The sequence below is a fragment of the Crinia signifera genome, chromosome 5 (genome assembly GCF_055691185.1).
Source record: "Crinia signifera chromosome 5, ASM5569118v1, whole genome shotgun sequence".
Lineage (NCBI taxonomy): Eukaryota > Metazoa > Chordata > Amphibia > Anura > Myobatrachidae > Crinia > Crinia signifera.
In genome coordinates, this window is record NC_139221.1 from 87,839,411 (window position 1) to 87,860,887 (window position 21,477).

General features: G+C 43.0%; 1 protein-coding gene across 10 annotated transcripts in view; it reads left to right on the forward strand.

Moving 5' to 3' along the window:
• The window catches only part of PTPRM (protein tyrosine phosphatase receptor type M), a 647,098-nt gene that overhangs the window by 492,604 nt on the left and 133,017 nt on the right, over window positions 1-21,477 (forward strand). For all 10 annotated transcript variants that reach the window (XM_083187611.1, XM_083187612.1, XM_083187613.1 and 7 more), the window contains one exon: window positions 18,830-18,981. In XM_083187611.1, the coding sequence (XP_083043737.1) occupies window positions 18,830-18,981 (152 nt within the window). The remainder of the gene's footprint in view (window positions 1-18,829; window positions 18,982-21,477) is intronic.

Here is a 21,477-nt window from a genome sequence, read left to right on the forward strand (position 1 = left end):
GACACACAGTTTGGGAACCCCGGCTCCATCTTATTTCTCATTATTTACAGTACAGAAAGGGAGACCTTCTGTAGTCATCCTCTAATCTTATACACAACTTAATTAACCATTGGGATTATGCCGGTCTGTTTTTGACATGTAATCTGATTATTTCCTTAAAATAAAACAATAAGGGCAAGATTAAACCATTGGTGATGTGTTGGTGATGTTCTATTCTGATTGTACAGATGGAGGACAAAGGAACGTACAGTATAGAGTCTGCTAGGCTGCTTGTGGATAGCCTTCTAAAAGGTGCCCATACACATTACAATTATTGTATACAATATTGTATACAATATCGCATTTTATCGCATCTCGGTTTTGCAATGAGATGAGATGAGATCTAGTACAAAAGTAACCTGTTACCTTGCCTCCTTGTTAATTATCTTGTTACAGATATACACATTGTTTGACCTTAATAAATCCCTAAGCCTATTGGGACTTTGCTGGCTGGTGTTGTTTGAAAGTATCTTGGTATATTTACAGTTATTGTTTATGCTTACAATGATTTAATCTCACGTTAGCAAGGATATGGTATTATCTTGTGTTATGTAGGATAAAGCTGGGACTGACCTCTAATTTATTTCCTTCTGGGCATTTTCTGCAGATTTGATAATTTAACAATAAGAAACTTAATGGTGTTTTCTCATTAAAACATCACTGCTTCCATTATAGCCAACCGCAATTACAACTATTAGGAACCTTTTAGGCTGTTTTGCTGTTTTTATTAATGACACTGTGCCAGGCAGACACTATTCTGCTCTAATTAGAGCAATTCACGACCCTGAAAGATACAGTGACATTCACAGAAAGGGATTTTACTGATTATTTTCTTTTGCTGGATAGTAGTAAGCTAATGAAGGCTATAGTAAACAATGCAGTGATCAGTTGTCACTGTGCCATTTCTTCCCTGTTAGGAATGTCATTGGACAAATTCATCTTTATTATAGTAGAAGCCAGAGGAAAGTTTTTTCCAATTAACCCAGTTTATGATATGATTGCATTTAACACTGTATTATAGCAATTTACAGATAATTTCCTGGTTTGCTGTTTTATTCCATCTGAGGCATTAGTGATGTGATAATATACCGGTAGTATAAATGTATAAGAAAACTTAATCTGCATGGGTGTCTCACCAGCACCAAACAACAATCATAGAGATGATCTAAAAAATATGCCCGATATCATCATCACTACACTGACATGGAGGGCGGGGCATAAGTGAGCTGATTTTCTGGGGGGGAGGGGGAGAAATGGTTTCAATAAACCCACTCACACAACTACAGTGAAGTACATATAGTATGGTGGCTTGCTCTTCTGAGAGTCTAGAAGAACACCACAAACCTGTTGAGCCTTTTATATATTCCAGGAGAGTGGGCAAGTAGAGAACTGTAAAAGTCATGTCTGAAAACACAAAATTGTATTTCTGCTATGGTTCTCCACTTTGTTGTGTTGGGGAAAATTAAGCTTTCATATGACAACAATATCCCTGCGTTTAGGACCTGATGGTCTCTCTGTCAGAGATACAACATTCCTCTGTGGAGAGAGGAAAATCTACCAGAAGGGCAACCATCTTTGCAGCAATCCACCAATCAGGCCTGTATGGTAGAGTGGCCAGATGGAAGCCATGGCAGCCCTCCTGGAGTTTGCCTAAAATGATCCTGAACCAAATTCTCTGGTCTGATGAGACAAAGATTGAACTGTTTGGTGTGAATGCCAGTCATCATGCTTGGAGGAAACCAGGCACTGTTCATAACCGGGCCAATACATCCCTACAGTGAAGCATGGCGGTGACACCCCGCATGATGTGGTGATGTTTTTAAGTAGCAGGAACTAGGAGACTAGTCAGGATAGAGGAACAGGTGAATTCACCAATGTACAGAGACATCCTGGATGAAAACCTGCTCTAGAACACTCTTGACAAAATTTGGAAAATGTGAAGCGCTGTGAATACTTATACTTGTTTACCACAAAAGCTTGGATTTAAAAAAAGCTGGAGTGCTGCATTTATCTTCTTTATATATATATATATATATAAATATATAGAAAAAACAATTGTGGTATGGCGCCTAGAGTTGATATATAAAGTCCATATATATGGTGATCACAATAAGCAGTGAAGCAGACCTGAAGATTTCATCCAATTTCTTGTTTATTTACGTCAACTTTGTCATCGGCAAAACCGTGAGAAGTATGGGATACTTCTCACGGTTTTGCCGATGACAAAGTTGACGTAAATAAACAAGAAATTGGATGAAATCTTCTGGTGTGCTTCACTGCTTATTGTGATCACCATATATATGGACTTTATATATCAACTCTAGGCGCCATACCACAATTGTTTTTTCTGTTGTTCTCTTTGTCCCTGAACCCTCTAGGGATTTTTTGTGGTTAGGCAGCCATTTACTACAGCATCTGAATTAGATTTGCATATATAGCGCGGAGAGGATTATTGGTACTATTATATATATATATATATATATATATATATATATATATATATATTTCAACCTATCCTGGTGACACAGCTCAACCTTGGGATGTAGGATGGGTCTGAAGGAGCATAGAGACAGAGAGAGATCCAACTCAGCTGGCACTCAGTTAATATACAATTCAGCTAGCCCCGGTGCCTGGACAGAAGACTGCATACATATCCAAAGAAAGGCAGCACTCAGGAGGCAATATAGTGAAAAGCAGATGTCTTTCGGGGTTTGACCACCTTCATCAGGCACAGACAGGTTGCTGTATGTGCCTGATGAAGGGGGTCAAACCCCGAAAGCTTGCTTAAATACAGACATTATCTGCTTTTCTGCTTTTCACTATATTGCCCCGAGTCTCCAAAACTCCAAAACACTGCCATCTGCTGCTAGGGAGTAAAATGTACATCTCTTTCTCACACATGCACAAACACGGAAGGACTTACTAGTACTGTATAAGCATGTAATTCTCTGACTCTTGTTTACATAATAACTTTTTTCTCCCTCTATCAACTGGAACCTTGTCTCGTTAAATTGTTGCAGCTTATGTAATTTGCTTGTCAATTAGATAATCGCACTAGCTTTAGGGGTAAAATATGTCTCTCGTAGAGGGAATGCTAGGAATACATTGAAACAATCAGGGAATGAGATGTCATAAACTAATGAGCTTTCACATAGGGGAAGAACAGCCTATGCTTCAGGGCCATTGAGGTAGCGGTAAATTTGTCATTGACATAAAAGCTGCCACACTCTGAATAGTCCGGAAATTAAATGTGTAGCAGCTGACAATAGTGCGCTATTAAATCAGAATTAAATAGTGTAATGATTCATCCATCACCAAACACTCACATCTCCCATAGAAAGGCGCTCGATGGGAGATATTTGCCACAACTTAAAGTCCATGAGGTTTAACTAATTACTGAGCTGGATAACAAGCTTATATTTAAATAATCAGAGATCCATTGTTGTTCCCAAGTCATCTGCATACTTAATAGTAGAGTATTGTGCCAAATTTTACACCTCCGTCGCAGATTGTACTGTTCAGTCTGTTTGCTGCATTTCTTTCCACAAGCTATTTTGTGATCAAGGTCCCTTTAAGACACTAGTGGGGAAATATCACAACAGGGGGCACGTTTCATTTGTAAAATTTGAGAGGGATGTATATCCCAAAAGAAGAGCAGATCGTGGATTCCCAAGACAGCACTACACAAGAGATATGTTTGGTTTGTTTTCTTTGGTAAAAGTTATTCTGTGTGAGGAATTCATGTATTTTTTTTTATATTTTCTTCATATCCTAGAAAGTTTTTAAACTTGAAACATCTGAAACAAGTTCTTTATGTTCCTTGTACATAAAGGAGCTCAGAGAGAGAGGGGAAGATTTTTTTCTGCATTACGCAGAGCAGCAGTGAATGACATATTATACCTCACAATCTTCTAGCCCAATCAGAACAAAGCTGTTAGGGTCAGGATACATGGACAGTGACCTCACACTGCAACTGTCTCACCTAAATCTGAATAGTTTCAAGGCATGAATATTGCATATAAACAGTGGCGGCTTCAGAGGAGGGTCTGCAGCACCCACACCCACTGCCAATGAATTAGTTTTGAATGGCAATTGGTGCTGTTTGAATTTTGAACTGTGCTGCAGCCACACCTCTGAAGCCACCACTGCATTTATTTATTTATTTATTCTAAATGACATTATTTCAATTGGTACTTATATGTTAGATGGGTGCCCACTATAGTAAGTACGCTCATACCCCCACTATCCATGTCGGCATGGAGTTGATTTTATATAGTGTGGTGAGTGCAGCAAGCCACCGAGCCCAAAGCGTGGCGAGCGTAGTGAGCCCCTCGAGAGGACGTGTAAAACTAAGCAAATAGCTTAGTGGGCGCCCAACTAACATATAAGTACCTTTCAATTAATTTCAGAAAACTACATTAGTTAATACTTACCTACTTTCTGGCTGTCCCATGCTGGAGGGAGCAGCCAGATCGGACCAGGGAGGGGGAAATCATGGGTGATTGGTGGTGCAGTGGTCTCATCATGGTTGTGTGGTATGGTGGCACTGTGATTGTGACATCATGTCCCCAAACCACTATTCAATGCCCAATTACCTGGCTGCAATTACATGGTTTAGCATATCACCAGCCTCCCCAGACCACTCACTTTCAATGGCGGATATAGGGAGATGCGAGAGGCACCAGGAGGCTGAGGGGGATGAAGTTGGTTCCGTGTCCATGGGACATCCCCGATTGAGCTCTGCATGTACAGCATACTTTCCTACTTTAGAAAAACAGTTTCAGGGAGATTCCAGGTGCCAAGGGGCGTGTCTAGTGCCATCTTTTTATTGCTACTCAGGTGTGTGTCCTGCAATGACAGGTGAAATCTATCTGTCTTTGTCTAATGCAAAGACAAATAGAAAATCTATATCTGAAAGAGGTTGGATAAGTATACTTACCCTCTCCCCCTATCCCTCTCTTCTTGCAGCCAGGGCTGCCAAGAGAAATCCTGGGCCCCGGTACAACAGCGTCACGGGGCCCCCCTGGAGTGGCGAGCAACAGAAAAGAGGTGTGGCCATTAAAGGATATAGGGGTGTGTACCACACCATATACCCTTTATGCAACACAATAGCAGACCCCTTATACTTGCCCCTTACACATTATGCTACACAGAATGAGCCAAAATTCAAATCGATTACTTGCCGCCCCGTTCGTATGCAGCAGTGTGGACAGAAGCGTGGGGTGGTGGATATGGGTTGCACCCATGGGAGTAAGGGGTCGTGGCCACGGATGGGCAGATAGCAGCAGGGTCCCTGCGGAGGATGGGAACTAGGTAATAGCTCCCATCCTCCGCAAGGACCCCACTGCTGTCTGCCCATCCGTCACAGGGACCCTCTGCCCCCCTGCGCTGCCCAGACCCCTATGCCATACAGCAGGGGTGGCCAGCCCACGGCTCCTCTCTCCAAGATCTGTGGCTGGCACGATCATCCCCATTTGAAGCACCGCCTCTGGAGTATAAGGATCCCAAGCTCACACACGCAGCAGGGAAAGCGGCAACAGTTCTCTCAACCTGCTGGCAAGGAGCAGCAGATGCCACTACTTGCAGTATCGCCGAGCTGAGCTGCCGGTATCTGCTGTGTCCCCCAAAGCTACAGATCCGGCGCCAAGAGCAGCTGCATTGTGATGGCCAGCGGTATGTGCACCTGGAGGGAGAGGGGGGATTGTGTCCATTAAACCTCTTTAATCTCAAATCAAATGTGATCCTGGGCAGTATGGTCCCACCCAGATCGCATTCCATATATGATCCGTCATAAATGGGCCCCATGTAGCCTGTTCCCTTCACACACATTGGAGGTCATTCTGATTGACCACAAAGCTGCAAAATTTGCAGCTTTGCGGGTTATCTAAATACCTCAGATTTCACGCATGCGAACGGATGTTTTACATCATCATCGATTTGCAGCTTGTGTGCAGGGCAGTGCGGTCGCCGACCATCAAATCATTTCTCAAGCGCTCGCAGATCTGTCAGTCTCTGCTGTCTTAGATCTGTGGCGCTCCTGTACCAGAAGAGGGTGGGCAGCTGACATCCGGTGACATCAGCTGCCCTCCCCCGGCACCCACGTCATGGGAGTTACCATCGGCGCAACCCATATCCACCACCCCACGCTTCCGTCCACACTGCTGCATGCGATCGGGGCGGCAAATAATCGGTTTGCCGCACCCGCTCACACAAAGTGGCTGCACATGCACAACATCGCTCCCCTATGTGAACGTGCGGGGGAGCGAACCAACCTGAATGAGGGCCATAGCCTGTAACACACACACATAGCCTGTTCCTTCACACATACAGTACATAGCCTGTCACACACACACACACATATATACATACATAGCCTGTTACACACACACACACACACACACACACACATAGCCTGTTCCTTCACACATACAGTACATAGCCTGTTACACACACACACACACACACATATACATACATAGCCTGTTACACACACACACACACACACACACACACACATATATACATACACAGCCTGTTCCTTCACACATACAGAACATAGCCTGTTACACACACACACACAAATATATATACAAAGCCTGTTACACACACACACACACACACACACACACACACAGCCTGTTACACACACACACACACACACACATATAGACATACATACATACATAGCCTGTTACACACACACACACATACACATAGCCTGTTACACACACATATATACATACACAGCCTGTTACACACACACACACACACACACACACACACATATACATACATACAAAGCCTGTTACACACACACACACACACACACAGCCTTTTACACACACACACACACACACACACACATATATACATACATACAAAGCCTGTTACACACACACTCACACACACACACACACACACACACACATACATAGCCTGTTACACACACACACACACACACACACACACATATAGACATACATACATAGCCTGTTACACACACACACACACACACACACACACACACATAGCCTGTCACACACACATATATATATATATATATATATATATATATATATATATACATACATACACAGCCTGTTACACACACACACACACACACACATATACAAAGCCTGTTACACACACACACACACACACACATATATACATAACCTGTTACACACACACACACACACAGCCTGTTACACACACACACAGCCTGTTACACACACATATATCCATACATACACAGCCTGTTACACACACACAGGCTTTTTGTCTGTTCCCCCTGTCCATAGCCATGCATTGCGGGCGGCATTACCTTTTGAAACAGGAACTTTGAGCAGGAGCAGAACAGCTAGGGGCTGGCTGGCAACTTTCAGCCCGGGGGGCACACACAGGCCAGTGGCCCCGCTTTTTCTACAAGGGCATGAAATGGAAAATGGGCATCGAAATGTTGGAGGCCTGGTTTGCTTAATGTGGGTACATGCAGCATTTCCAATTTCCCACTCCGATTGAATGCGGCCCTAAAGCTGGCCATACACTAATGCAATTTTCCCACCTTTCACCCGATTTCTCAGCCTGATCTGTCAGAATTGGGTGAAAAGTGGACAAATCGCATTAGTGTATGGCCAGCTTTAGGGCCGCATTTATCAAACCATATTTGCGGCGAAATCCCCCAAAACACCCGTTTTCAGGGGTTCGCTGCAAATATTAAGTATCACTGAAATGTACCAAAGGGGAACCGCAGCAGGAATTTTCGATCCCTGCTGCGATTCCCCCTGCACCTCTGCCGGCTACATCCCCAATAGGTTTTTATGGGGGATGCAAAGCTGCCCAATGTATCAACATCGGGCAGCCCGGCTTTGCATCTTTGGGTTATTGCCATTCTGAGACGGTGATAGCCCATTGTAGCATTATGGGATACTGATTGCACTGCTGCCAGGGCAGTGTGGTTAGCTGGGTTGGCGGGGGTCAGCGTTAACCACATGTGCAGATCCCTGGCTTCCGGCTGAGCATATCACAGGGACAGACTGGCAGGTGATACATTCCACTTTACAATGCGATCCTGGGCGGTAATATTCCGCCCAGATCGCATTGTAAACGCGATAATTGATAAATGGACCCCTTAGTACCAAACACACACAAACACACTAAAGAAGAAAACACCCCCCCCCCCCACCACCACCACACACACACAGACATGTATGCTGCACTGTTGTATTTTTCTGCACAAACACACTCACTCATATGGAAAACAGCAACCCCCCCACACACACACATACATATATGCGCAACACTTACACATATTGTTACACACACACACACACACACACACACACACACACACACACTGACATGCAGACAGACTTAAACACACACAAACACACAATAAAGAAGAAAACTGCAGCCTCACACATGTATGGAACACTGGCACATGGATGTTTCCACCCACACTCAGAGTCAAACACACACATTAAATAAAGAAAATAAAAGCCCCCCCCCCCCCCCCAATACACACACATACATGTATGCCACATTTACACATAGTTTTACACATAGTTTTACACACACACACACACACACACACACACACAAAATAAAGAAGAACCCCCCATACACATGTAAATAACACTGAGACATGTATTGTTTGTTCTTCTGTTTATCACACAACTCTTATAGCAGCTATCCCCACCCCTGTCCCTTCTTCCCTCCAATGCACTCACCCAGCCCAGCTCCTGTAATGGGTGAGAAGGGAGGGATCAGGATGGAAGCTGCTGCTGCTGCTTAGCTGACCGTGAGGAGAGACGTGGATGAGGTCGCGTAACAGGAGGGGAGGGACCAGCCTGTAGGGCAGCACAGTTCATTGGTGGCTGGTCCCAGGGGAGGGGCTGGCCACAGCAATGATTGGACAGCCATCGCTGACCGGGCTTAATTCGGGGGCGTGGCCTAATCGCGGACCCGTGGCCACGCCCCCTTTAAAAAAACCCGTTTTTGTTTTTTTTTGTTTGTTTTTTGTGTCGGGACCCGGGCCCCCCTGGCAGGCCCGGGCCCAGGTAAAATGTACCCGCCCCCCCTGCCTCTCGGCGGCCCTGCTTGCAGCCTATCCTGTACACTCCCCCCCCCCTTGCCCGCAGCCTAACCCTAACCTTCCCCCGCAACCCTATCCTTGTCACACCTACTGCATAAAAATAACCCCCCACCCTAACGCTATGACAACCGTGGCATACTTACCATTGGTGTATCGACTGTTGAGATTCTGGCCTGGCATCTTCACTGGTGTCTGGATTCAGGCCCTGGTGTTCAGGCTGCCGGTAAGGATTTCAGAGCTCGGATTTTGACAGCTTCCCCACACAGCGCCATATTACATTATACACAGCTATCCCCCCCCATTTAGCACACAGCGCCATATTAAATTATACACAGACACCCCCCCATATAGCACACAGCACCATATTACATTATACACAGCCCTCCCATGTCAGAGACTTCTCTCGCGCTGCCCCCTTGCTCTGGAACAACCTCCTGCCACCCATCAGGCTTTCTGATTCCCTTACCTCCTTCAAGCGCTCCCTCAAAACCCACTTTTTCCGACTGGCCTATCCCTCCTCCTCCTAACCTCTTTTGCTTCTCCTATACTGCCTACCCTACCCCTCCATCCGTTCCTACTTATCCTATTGTTTTTCGTTCGTCCACCCACCTCCTTTTAGTCTGTTCACTCTTATGAGTAGGGCCCTCCTTCCTCACGTACTCACCCTACCTCTTTACCTCACCAGTGCTCCTGCCCTGTTCTTCCCTTTCTCTACTTCATCTTCAGTCTCCTCGACAATTTCCACACCTACTTCAGAACTGATGCTGATTTTAGTTCTACCAGCTATACCCTATTTATGCTGTAGTTTATCAACACACCCTGTACGTTACCTTGTAATTTGTTTTTTTGTTTGCTATGTACGGCGCTGCGGACACTTTGTGGCGCCTTTATAAATAAACTTTATACTACTACCATCCCCATATTACATCTAGTATACATAGCACCATACTACATTATACAGAGCCTCCCCCCATATAACACCCAGTACACACAACACTATAAAACATTATACACAGCATCCCCCTTACCCTATTACATTACACACACCCCTTTCTCCCATTACATATTTAGGGAGACACTAGGGTTTCTAGTGAATGGGTTCAACATGCCAAATGGAATTGGCCTCACCTCCACCACTTTTTATAAAAGGCCGTTGAACATTTTTAGCTCCAGGCCTTTAAGCCAGCCCTGCTGCTAGCTAGTATCATGAGGGAACTGAGCAAACAATTATTACTAATTTACAGCAAGAGAAGATTTTCTGTTGCTGTGATAAATAGAACCCTATGATTTCTAGGTCACAGTAGCACACATCTTCCAATAATATATTCTCCTTTACTCTACGTTGAAAAAAACAACAAGAACCAGTTGTTGGAGGCCGGTTACCGGTGCCTCAGTACGGTTATGGCTAGAGAGTGTGGTATGCAGAAGTTTTGTGACATAGAGAAATATCAAATCATTTATGGATGATGATAGTCATTGTGAGTCATTACACTGTTATATTGTGTACTCTTTAAATTCCATGTACAATTTAATAACACCATTGAAACAGAAGTTTTTCGGTTCTGTAATTCCAGTCACGTGTTGGCAAACAGTAATCAGTGCTGTGCGGGTCCTATGTAAATTCTACGTAGCAGGAGTGTACCTGCCATTGCTGGGCGAGATGCTGCCTACACATACATCTTTTTTATTTAATACTTTGGCAAGGTTAATAGCATTTATAGATTTTCCTGTGTTTTGAAATGCTGTTGAGAGTAAGACGTGCTGGCCTGATGTGTTGTAAAATGAGCCAGTTTATCTTTAGTATAACTTGTATTCGCTCAGGAGAGCTTGTTTCCTTTGGGACCCAGGAGTGACATAACTGAAGCAGATTGAAGACGGCATTGACTAATGAAGTCTTCTGCAGGAGTCACACAAGTCAGTGGGTTGCCACACAGCAAGCATTGTGGAGAGTGAGCAACAGCAAAACTATCTTATTCCTTATGAATCTGTTTATTAACCCCTTGGCTGTACCTACAGATAGATCACACAGATAGTATACTTAGATTGTGAAGATATTATTAAGTAGTTCTTTTCCTAGCTTTTTTCAATCTAGTTGAAGTCGACCCCTTATTATACTGATGTCGATCTGTCTAAGATGTCTCTGTACATGAAGATTTCTTATGTAAGCATGTAATGTTGTAAAAACATGTTATTATGTAAAATAACTTAAATACATATTATTCAAAGGGTTATTTAACAGGTAAAAAAAGTATCACATATATTGTTCACAGTTTAAAATAAAAGGACTGTATTTCTTCCGGTATTGCATGCACAGAAAAAGTGGGTGTATTCACCAGTAGGCTGCCATACTGCATGATCAGGAAAAAAAGTGGGTATGCACATAAAATATGGGGCATGGCTTCTCAGTCAGGGGGTGGGGTTACAATTGCGGGACTTTGCTGAGGCCACGCCCAAGTTTTTCCACTGTAGGGGCATGGCCAGTGCTCTTTGAGCTAATGGCCGTGCCCCCAATCCCTATGTCTCCCTGAATAGATTCTGGGCAGATGTATACAGTATCTATTCCCAGCTGAGCAGCGATGGGCACAGAGGACTCCCAACTGCCGCCCACTACCCTCACCACTGAGGTACACTGCCAGCTGCGGGTGGGATGCAGGACAGTCTCAAAAAATGACACTGTCCTGTGGAAATTGTGACAGGTGGGAGGTGTGAACTGGTACAGATAAACTCCACAGAAACAATGTTTATATCCACTTCTGCTGTATGCTTTTAGATGGCAAGTTGCATCAGAAGGAGAGTGTAGGCCTTGGCTGGGGTGTCAACAAAAGGCCTGATTCTTCAGTGAGTGGAGCTCCTGTCATAAAGGAGTAGCCATCAGTGCAGACCTTTGGCATATGACCTTTGGATGTATAATCCTTTTACATATAAAAATGTTTAAGAGAATAATGAAAAATAAAATTCTATATTCTTAATGAGACATCTCCATATTTGGCTGTGCTTTGTTTGATCTGCCCTCCATTCCTCTGTATCTATTCTCATTAACGTTTCATATTGTGGAATATTAATTACAGTACAATGCAGATTAGTCTCAGACTAACGTGACACAGTGGTGTTGATATCAGTGTTGTCAAACACATTTAGGAGAACAGCTAAACTCTTTGCTTCCTGGTGCTAGATTTTTTTTTACTTTGTTTATTGTGACACTGTTATGAGCAGCAGGATTCTGCGCCATATGGAAGCCTAGCAGAGCTAAATACAATGAGCTAGATGAATGGGAAGATATCACTACAGACACACTCAATTAGTTTATAACTGTCTATTAGCTTCTGTTAGTGTCTTTGAATAAACAGCAGACGTACCCCCTCCCAACCACAGGGACCTGCTTATTCATTACACAGTGTTGCATTGCAGGGAGTGGTAGAAGTAATTTCAACAAATGGCAATACTGAATTTAATTGTACAGGAACATAGTATTTTCATGCTAATTAAACCATGGTCTTAAAACCATTTTAGCTTCAGTTATTATGACAAGCTAGAGACAGGAAGGAAGTGCCTAGTTTTATAAGAGTTATAATGATCTTGTACTAATCACACATCGACAACATGTTGGAAGGCTGTTCACCAAAGATGAGACTTTCCTTAGACTTACTCTGCTTTAGAATTCTACTTTGCAGCAAATAGTGTGGTTGAACCCATGTAATAACATGAGCACCTGTTCTACCATCGCATAATGATGGCCATGCGTAACAGCACATTTATGTGTATTTCCCTGCTATCCCTTTTCTCTGTGTTATAAAGTGATCAGCTAGAACAGTGATGGTGCTAGGGCTATTTGCCACATGGTTTTGTTTACTTAATGTTCTTGCTGTTTATATGTTATTTCATTAGGATAGGAGAGAATGAAGAGACAGAGGAGGAATATTAGCTAAAAGATAGCACAAGCACAATTCTCCTACAATATATATATATATATATATATATATATATATATATATATATATATATATATATATATATATATATATATATATATATATGGATAGCAGTTGTGGGTTGGCGCCCCTTATTAAGACCTTTGGTAATTAGATCTGTGTTCCCACTGAACCTTTGCACTGGCACACATATCCTAAAGGACAGTGATAACTCTATTTCCGATCAGTTTATGACTGTGTACTGGCTGCACCTTATTTTCGAGTGTATCTTGAAGTCCTGAAACAGTGATATCGAATGCCAGCTGATCCAGAGCACTTCATTCCCTACAGATCTAAGACGGTCCCCGAATAAGATTGTCTACCTAACAAGGTTAATTGGCGCAGTCCTAATCCATTTATCGAGTGTTTATTCAAACGGATCCCATACCTAACCATCTCCAAAAAGGTGAACGGAGTTTTGGACGGATTAGCGGGGTGAATACCCTAGAACCCTGAAACCCCAAGCCATTCAATTATCTGCACATACATGACCTGATTAATCTGTTTGTGCCGAGTCAAATATGGGGAAATCAAGCCCATGAGTAAAGAAGAGAGTGTACATTTGGATTGATAGAATATTAATGGTTTAAAACTCCCTTTGAATTCTTAAGGTCCCAGTGTAGAAACACCCAGTCGGAGAGTGGTCCCGAGCATTTCGGATAGGGGATACTCAACCTGTATATATATATATATATATATATATATATATATATATATATATATATATATATATATATATATATATATATATATATATAGCATGGCAGGTTATGGCACTCTCACGGACTTAGCAAATAACGGTACTTATGTAGTATCTGGGCTGCCGATTTTTTGATTGTATGCCTTAAGTTAAGGCATACAATCAGATGCGATGCGATGCGATATCGCATCGCATCGCATCCGATATCGGATGCGATATCGGATGCGATGACCCGATTTTTCCATAGGAATCAATGTTAAAATGATTCCTATGGAAAAATGGGTCCTTTTCATACCCCTACTATCCAAGTGGGCATGGAGTTGGATATAAACCTGTGGCGAGCGTAGCGAGCCACCGAGCCCGAAGCGTGGCGAGCGAAGCGAGCCCCGCGAGGGGACGGTATTCGTCCCCTCGCGGGGCTCGCTTCGCTCGCCACGCTTCGGGCTCGGTGGCTCGCTACGCTCGCCACAGGTTTATATCCAACTCCATGCCCACTTGGATAGTAGGGGTATGAAAAGGACCCATTTTTCCCATTGAATTCCATGTTAAAATGGACTCAGTCCATTTTAACATTGATTCCTATGGAAAAATCGGGTCATCGCATCGCATCGCATCGAATCGCATGGTCGCATGCGATGCGATGCGATCTCCCGATCCGACCCGATTTAGAAATCGGCAGCCCAGTTACTACATAAGTACCCAAATAACTGACACAACACGAAACTGTGGGTCAAACCCACAGTTTCGTGTCGTGTCAGTTATTTGCTAAGTCCGTGAGAGTGCCATAACCTGCCATGCTACATACCCGCTTCTCTGGCACCCCGACAGCTGCTTCAAGGATTTGACTGAGTGCCTGCATACTCCTGCTATATATATATATATATATATAGATATATATATATCTATATATATATATATATATAGATATATATGTGGTATGCAATAAATCTTAGATAATTAAATCATGTATTATGTTAATTTTCCCAATTATTGCTACATATATACAAGTTTGAAGAATTGAATTTATTTATTAGCAAATAAAAAGTAATAGTAAGGGATTTTAATACTAAATTATGTCTGCACAGTACGTTTATGAATTGTACTGAAGAGCATGGAAGGATAATGCTGAATATGTAGGATAAGCTAATGTGATTGACAGAATAATATTACAACAATGAATGCCGCAAAGAGAAGCTACTTACAAATTCTATTTTGATATGGTTTATATACCTCGAATATCAGTGAACATCAATACATTCTGTTTCCAGAGATGGGAAATATGAACAATGCAGATAAATTGCTTTGCTTTGATAACTCAAAACTAGATTATCTATATACTGTATTACAATAATAGTAGTGTTGAGATTAAAGGATATAGAGTACATAAAAGAATAAAGAGTGGCACAGTTTGTACAATGTACTCTGTTATAGATCACATATTTATATTAATTATACCACTCATTGGTACATTTTAGCTTTATGTAGATTTAATTAGTACTGGTAGATTTTTTCAGCTACATTCAAATTATCTCATTACATTTATAAGTTAGTTTTCTGTACAGAAGAGGGAGTAACTCTGCTGTCACTACAGAGACATCCTCCGTGAGATATACAGTACATCAGGGAGACGTACAGTACACTGATTAAAAGGGCTGTCACAAAGTTAATATATTTGGATAATTCTGCCCAATATCTCATACATTTGGGGAAGATGTATTTAGAGTGGTGAAGAGATAAAGTGGAGATAAAGAGGAAGGAGATAATGCACCAACCAATCAATCACCAATCAACTCCCAATTGTCATTTTCAAACACAGATCATTGGCTGGTGCTTTACCTCCTTTCACTTTATCTCCACTTTATCTCTACTCCAGGCTTAATACATCTGCCCCCAGTGTGAGCCATAAATGACCCCATATTATGTGATAGATGCAGTGCTGTAACTAGGGGTCACTGTCCGAACTCCACCGGCAATGTGAATGACCCACTCGTATCATAATTTTTGCTTAGAAGTTGGTTATCTGTGCTGTATGGAATATATCATTAAAAACCCTGCTTACATAAAATTAAAATGTAGGAGAGGTATATACATTAGGGGGTGGTGAGACATTGGACTTGCACTGCTATCCTTTTAGCCCCGATGTATTTTCTGCCACATATCGCAATTATTGACTGATGGTCATTATCGGTCAATTAGTGCCTGTTTTTGATATTTAGATGATTTACAAAGCTGCAAAATTAGCAGCTTTGCGAGTCAACCAGAATGACCCCTGTGTGCATTGTTTTTAATGTCTGTAATGCGCCATGAATCCTGTTGGAGAAAGTGCACTATATAAATAAAACTTATTTACTTATCGGACAAAGCGATTAGGTTAAAACACATGGAATCAGGAATAACCCATCCCATGTGTGCACCATTGGTGTCAGCTGACTGTGGTGAGTGTGACCTACTCCCCGAAAGCTTGGACAACAATTAAGACTGGTAATGTATGGAAGGTGTGAGGAAATACTTTAGTATACTATTCGTGTAATGTACTGTATACTGAAAAACACAAAGGGGAATGTTTTTCATAGGTCAAAAAAACTATGACTGTCGAAAATGAGTGTTCTGGTAACAAGATGGCTTAACATAAATATATTGGGTAGTCACCCCCAAAAATAAGGCATTTAACTGTAAAGCAAGGGGAATACTATTACACCCATGTCAGGATGACTAGCCTGTAAAAACTCTAATATAAACCTTAAATCTCCAGGCCAGTGTCTTCATGGATTTTAATTCTAACTGAAGACAAAAAATGTTCTTAAACTGACAACAAAGCTGATAACTGTCTCTTATTTGTATTTTTTTTCTACATTATACAGTTTTTATTTATCTTGGGGACAGAGTTTAAATAATAAAAAAATCCACATCCACCATGAGCCCTGGATATCTCAGCTTGGAATGGTATGGAAAATAGGGGGAACTGCATGGGGTTTGTCCTATCTCCCTCTAACCAACACCAGATGAACCATCTGAAAAGCAGACATTACAGCTGTGGATGCCATGGCGACCATCAGCCCCTACTGGTCGCTCCATGAATCCCAGGCCTGGGCTGAAAACCTGGGGATATTTCCTGCTGGAGGTGGTGGCGGTGGCTGCAGTGCTAATATGCAGGGCCGGTGCAAGGCACCGGAGCGCCCCAGACGAGTCGGGGTGGGGGTGCCCCGGTGCCGGGGGTGGGGTACCTGTTGCGCTGTCTGGGGAGCGGGCAGGAGGGTCCATGCTGGCATCTGACAGGAGCCTGCAGTGGTGTCCTTGCCGTGCGGGTACCTGCGACGCTGTGTATAAAGCTGGCGGCGGTGGGGGGTCCCTGCAATAAGAAATAACTAGCGCTATGCGGCAGCACGGGAAGCGCTTCTGTTTTGAAAACACTGGCCACATGCTGAATGGCCAATCAGCGTGCGGCCAGTGTTTTCAAACCCGGCAGCACTTCCCTTGCCGCCGCATAGCCCGGCAGATAGCACTAGTTATTTCTTATTCACTGCAGGGACCCTCCACCGCCGCCAGCTTTATACACAGCGCCGCAGGTACCCGCGCGGCAAGGACACCACTGCAGGCTCCTGTCAGAAGCTGGCATGGACCCCCCTGCCTGCTCCCCAGATGGCGCAGCAGGTACCCCCTTTGCACGGGGGCGAGGGGCGAACTGCTGCCCTCCAGACCTAGACCTGCCTAGTGGTGGCGCTGGCCCTGCTAATATGTAATACAATAAAAAATAATATTGTTATTTAAAGGCAGACTACAGGTACCTCAATGTCCGGGCATCCTGACACTTATGGTTCCATGAGTAGTGGTATGCCACTGTAGGGTTGCTGGCACTTGTAATCCACCTGTAACCTGTAAATAACAATATTATTTTACAATGCGTTTTGGTACTTGTGTAGTTTCACGGCGCCAGCATGGCGCTGTGCTACTTCCGGGTTCTACGCTCGCAACGAAATATGTCAAAAAAAGTAACTTAACTCCATGCCCACATGGATAGTTCATACCCCCACTATCCATGTTGGCATGGAGTTGATTTTAAATAGCGTGGCGAGTGTAGCGAGCCACCGAGCCTGCAGCGTGGGCGAGCGAAGCGAGCCCCACAAGGGGACTCAGACGCACGGCGCCATACTGGCACCGTGAAACTACACAAGTACCTGCGTTTTTAATTAATTTTAAATAATGAAGAGACCTATTTCAACTGCAAAAAGTATGTAATAATGACTTTCTGTAATTGATGAGATTATGGAAATCGCAGTACTCTAAGCACCTACTTTGTAGGAAAGAGTTCCAGGTAACTTTACATTTGTTAACAAATACACACAAATAGCATCCTGCTCACAATAATATCTACAGGTACGGTAAAAAACATCCTAATTTAGACTTTGACACTTTGCTCCAAAACCTGCAGCCTGAGATACTGTATTTGTTTTTTGGGGGGTCAAAGGAGGACCAGTGCCTATGGGCAAGGACAGAGGTATAACTCTGGGAGGCAATGGAGTCATCTGACGCCGGGCTCCTGCTCCCAAGGTGTGTGTGTGTGTGTGTGTGTGTGTGTGTGTGTGTGTGTGTGTGTGTGTGAGGGCACCAGTATTTATCTTGCCTCCGGGCAACTAGGATGAACTTATGCCACTAAGCAGGTAGATCAGACTGCACCTTCTCCACTGCAGAGAGGAGGCATGGAGCAGGAAGTTGGGCCAGCCAGGATATGACCAGCACCTGTCAGGAAACAATTTCAGCATGGGTACTGCTGGGGCCGCAACTGTGCTGCCACCTCGGCCCTGGGCAGCAGCAATGTCTGATCCACCCTCAGTACTACAGCGATCCAAGAAATGTTTTTTTTTTTTTTCTGATGCATTAAGGTAGTTATTTTTGTTATCCATATGAAGGAGACATGTAAACAGAGCACTAGCTTGGCGTCCATTCCATATATTGTCTATAATGTATATAATGCCTGAAATGCTGTGTAGCTGTGTTGACTTATTGTATTCTATTATATTTTTTTTCCAGAAAATTGGCAAAAAAACGGAAGGAGACCTTGAGCAGCACCCGTCAGGAGATGACGGTGATGGTGAATTCAATGGATAAAAGCTACACTGAACAAGGCACCAACTGTGATGAAGCTTTCTCTTTTATGGACACACACAATCTAAATGGCAGATGTAAGTTACAAATGATGTTGCTTGAGCACTCTGTTTTATTTTTTTACTAATGCATGGAGGAGGCAGCAATTGAAGTGAATAAGAGTGACTTTTAAGATGTTTTCCATCTCATTAACCAATCAATTTAATGGACAAAGTAGTCACTTATGGAAAATCAGTGCCTCCCGTGCTGTGCCTTAAATCACATTGCGTATTGTAATGAGCAGCTACTGATGCATCCAGGACTTTCTCTAAATAATCATAACAGGTTCGCCTCCCTTCCCCGTCAAAGCACAAGTACAGCTGAGCGCTTGATGTAGTCTCTTTATGTTATGGTGTGAATTCTTTTCATTTTGATCTTTTAAGAATGACATTTTTGTTCTCTTCAGTCTGAGTCTCTGAAGTGAACCTGTCATCTGTGCACAGGGAAGGCAGATATTTATTGGTTGAACCAGTATTCAGCCTATCAATTCACATTAGGAGGTAGTGACATCACTTAGGCACAAGGTACAGAGTAAGGAGATTGCTCTTCACTGCATGCCTTGAAATATAAATAGTTGGAAGGTTACGTTTTAAACACATGGGTGAAATCTGTCCTGTTGCTCGCTAGATAAAGAGGTTGGCCAGTTTGATCACACAGTGGGTCATCAAGAGATAACCAGTGATTATTCTGCACCATCCAACCGTTAATCAGAAATTGTTTCGGCAATCGGTTGAATACAATGCACTTTTCCTGATTGCTGCATGAACTGATCTGCAAATATGTAAGCTGTATTTTCACAGCTTTAGAGATCATTCACAAATCTTTACCTGGAGATGACATAGGTTGCATGTGATGAACTATAGGTGTTAGGTAATAGGGTCTGCATTTCCAGGAATAGTGCAATTCTATGAAATCGGTAGCAGATTTAAAGCAGCAGTAATTTAAAAAGCAAAACCAGGCTGATTGTGTCAACTAAATTATTGGCACTTTAAATATACCTCCAAGATTGCCTGAATCGTGTTCCTTTAGAAAACTTGGACCCCCATAAAATAACCCCCAGTAGGTTTTGTCGTTTGAGCTGTTTTCAGCTCAAAAGCCGCCCAGTGTGTATGGGCAGGCAATGACCGGTGAGTGCTAATGTGCATACCCGCATCATCGCCGGTGGCCGCCATACGTCTGCTGGTATTCCGAATTGTTTTCCATAGTCTCCTGCTATGGAAAGCCATTCAAGAGGGGCAAAAATCGCTGGGCAGGGGGCCAATCACTCAGTGTGTATGCACTGAGAGATTTTCAGCCCAGTGATTTCAGCGATCATCGCTGTCCATACATGCTGGCCAAAATTGCCCAGTGTGTATGGACCTTAAGAGTGCAAACTGTAACACAATTTATGCAACAAACCAGAGGCTGATGAGAAATGTATAGAATAAACCCGTGAAACTAAATATGGATGTGAGCAGGACCACTGGCAGCTCAACTGAGCCCTCGTGCTGAGTGGAGGCATGTCCAGGGGTGTGTGGTTAATCCCTGTCGGGGGCGGTTCATTCCGAAAGAAGCAAGGCTGCACTATCTTTATGGGTGTGGTTATGTCGCTGTGACAAGTTTGCCCCTCACTGATACAATAAGTAGAGTTGGATGATTGGAGAGCCTATACTGTTCTTTTGTATTGATATAGGATCATTAATGCAAACTCATATGGTGAAATGCCATCCAGAGGAGAATCGGTCTGTTAAGGGACAGTTTGCTATTGTGTGCATGAACAGTGGAGACGGTTTTCGTGAAATGGGAACCAGCAGAAACAGCTCATACAGGGCAATTATCGATTTGACCAATACTGTATATTGCACTTCATTATTTGGAAATTGGACTAAGGGCCTGAATCAGAAATATAAGTAAACCTGTATATTCAGACACAACACTCGTATTTGTAATGCTTGCAGGAGGTGTCATTTTCCTGCTGGCTCCTCCTGCAGCATTAGCAAATGAATTGCACAGCAGCTACCCTGTAGCATTGCAATACCATATATGCTGGATCTGAATTAAGCCCAAGTTCGGAACTTAAATTTGGATTCTGATACAGTGTCCATCAAATGACTGATCCAGAACCAGCTGCCCGCCCTAACCCCTTTGCTAAAACATTATTTAAGGATTTCTTCTTATACTCACTCCTGCTTCAAAGTAAATTGTCCCATCTTTAATTAAACTCAAATGCTGCTATTTTGAGTAATATAAAACAAAAGTTCTAGACTATACAATTATTCTTATTTTTAGCTGCAGAATGCAACATGCAAACATGCCACATAATTAATCACAGAGAAATCTTGATTCCACTGTAATTGTTTTGTAGTTTATTTTTAAAATAGGGTGGATGTCTGTTATTTCTCAGCAGAACACTTTTTCTTCTATGATCCCCATGGCAGCCATACTCTGGGATAGTTCCCCTTTTCTAGATTTAGACAGGTAGATTTCTTTCCATTAAGGACCGCCCACTTCCCTGCTCCTCCCACAGTCTGCTGTCTTTTTTCCTGTCTCCTATA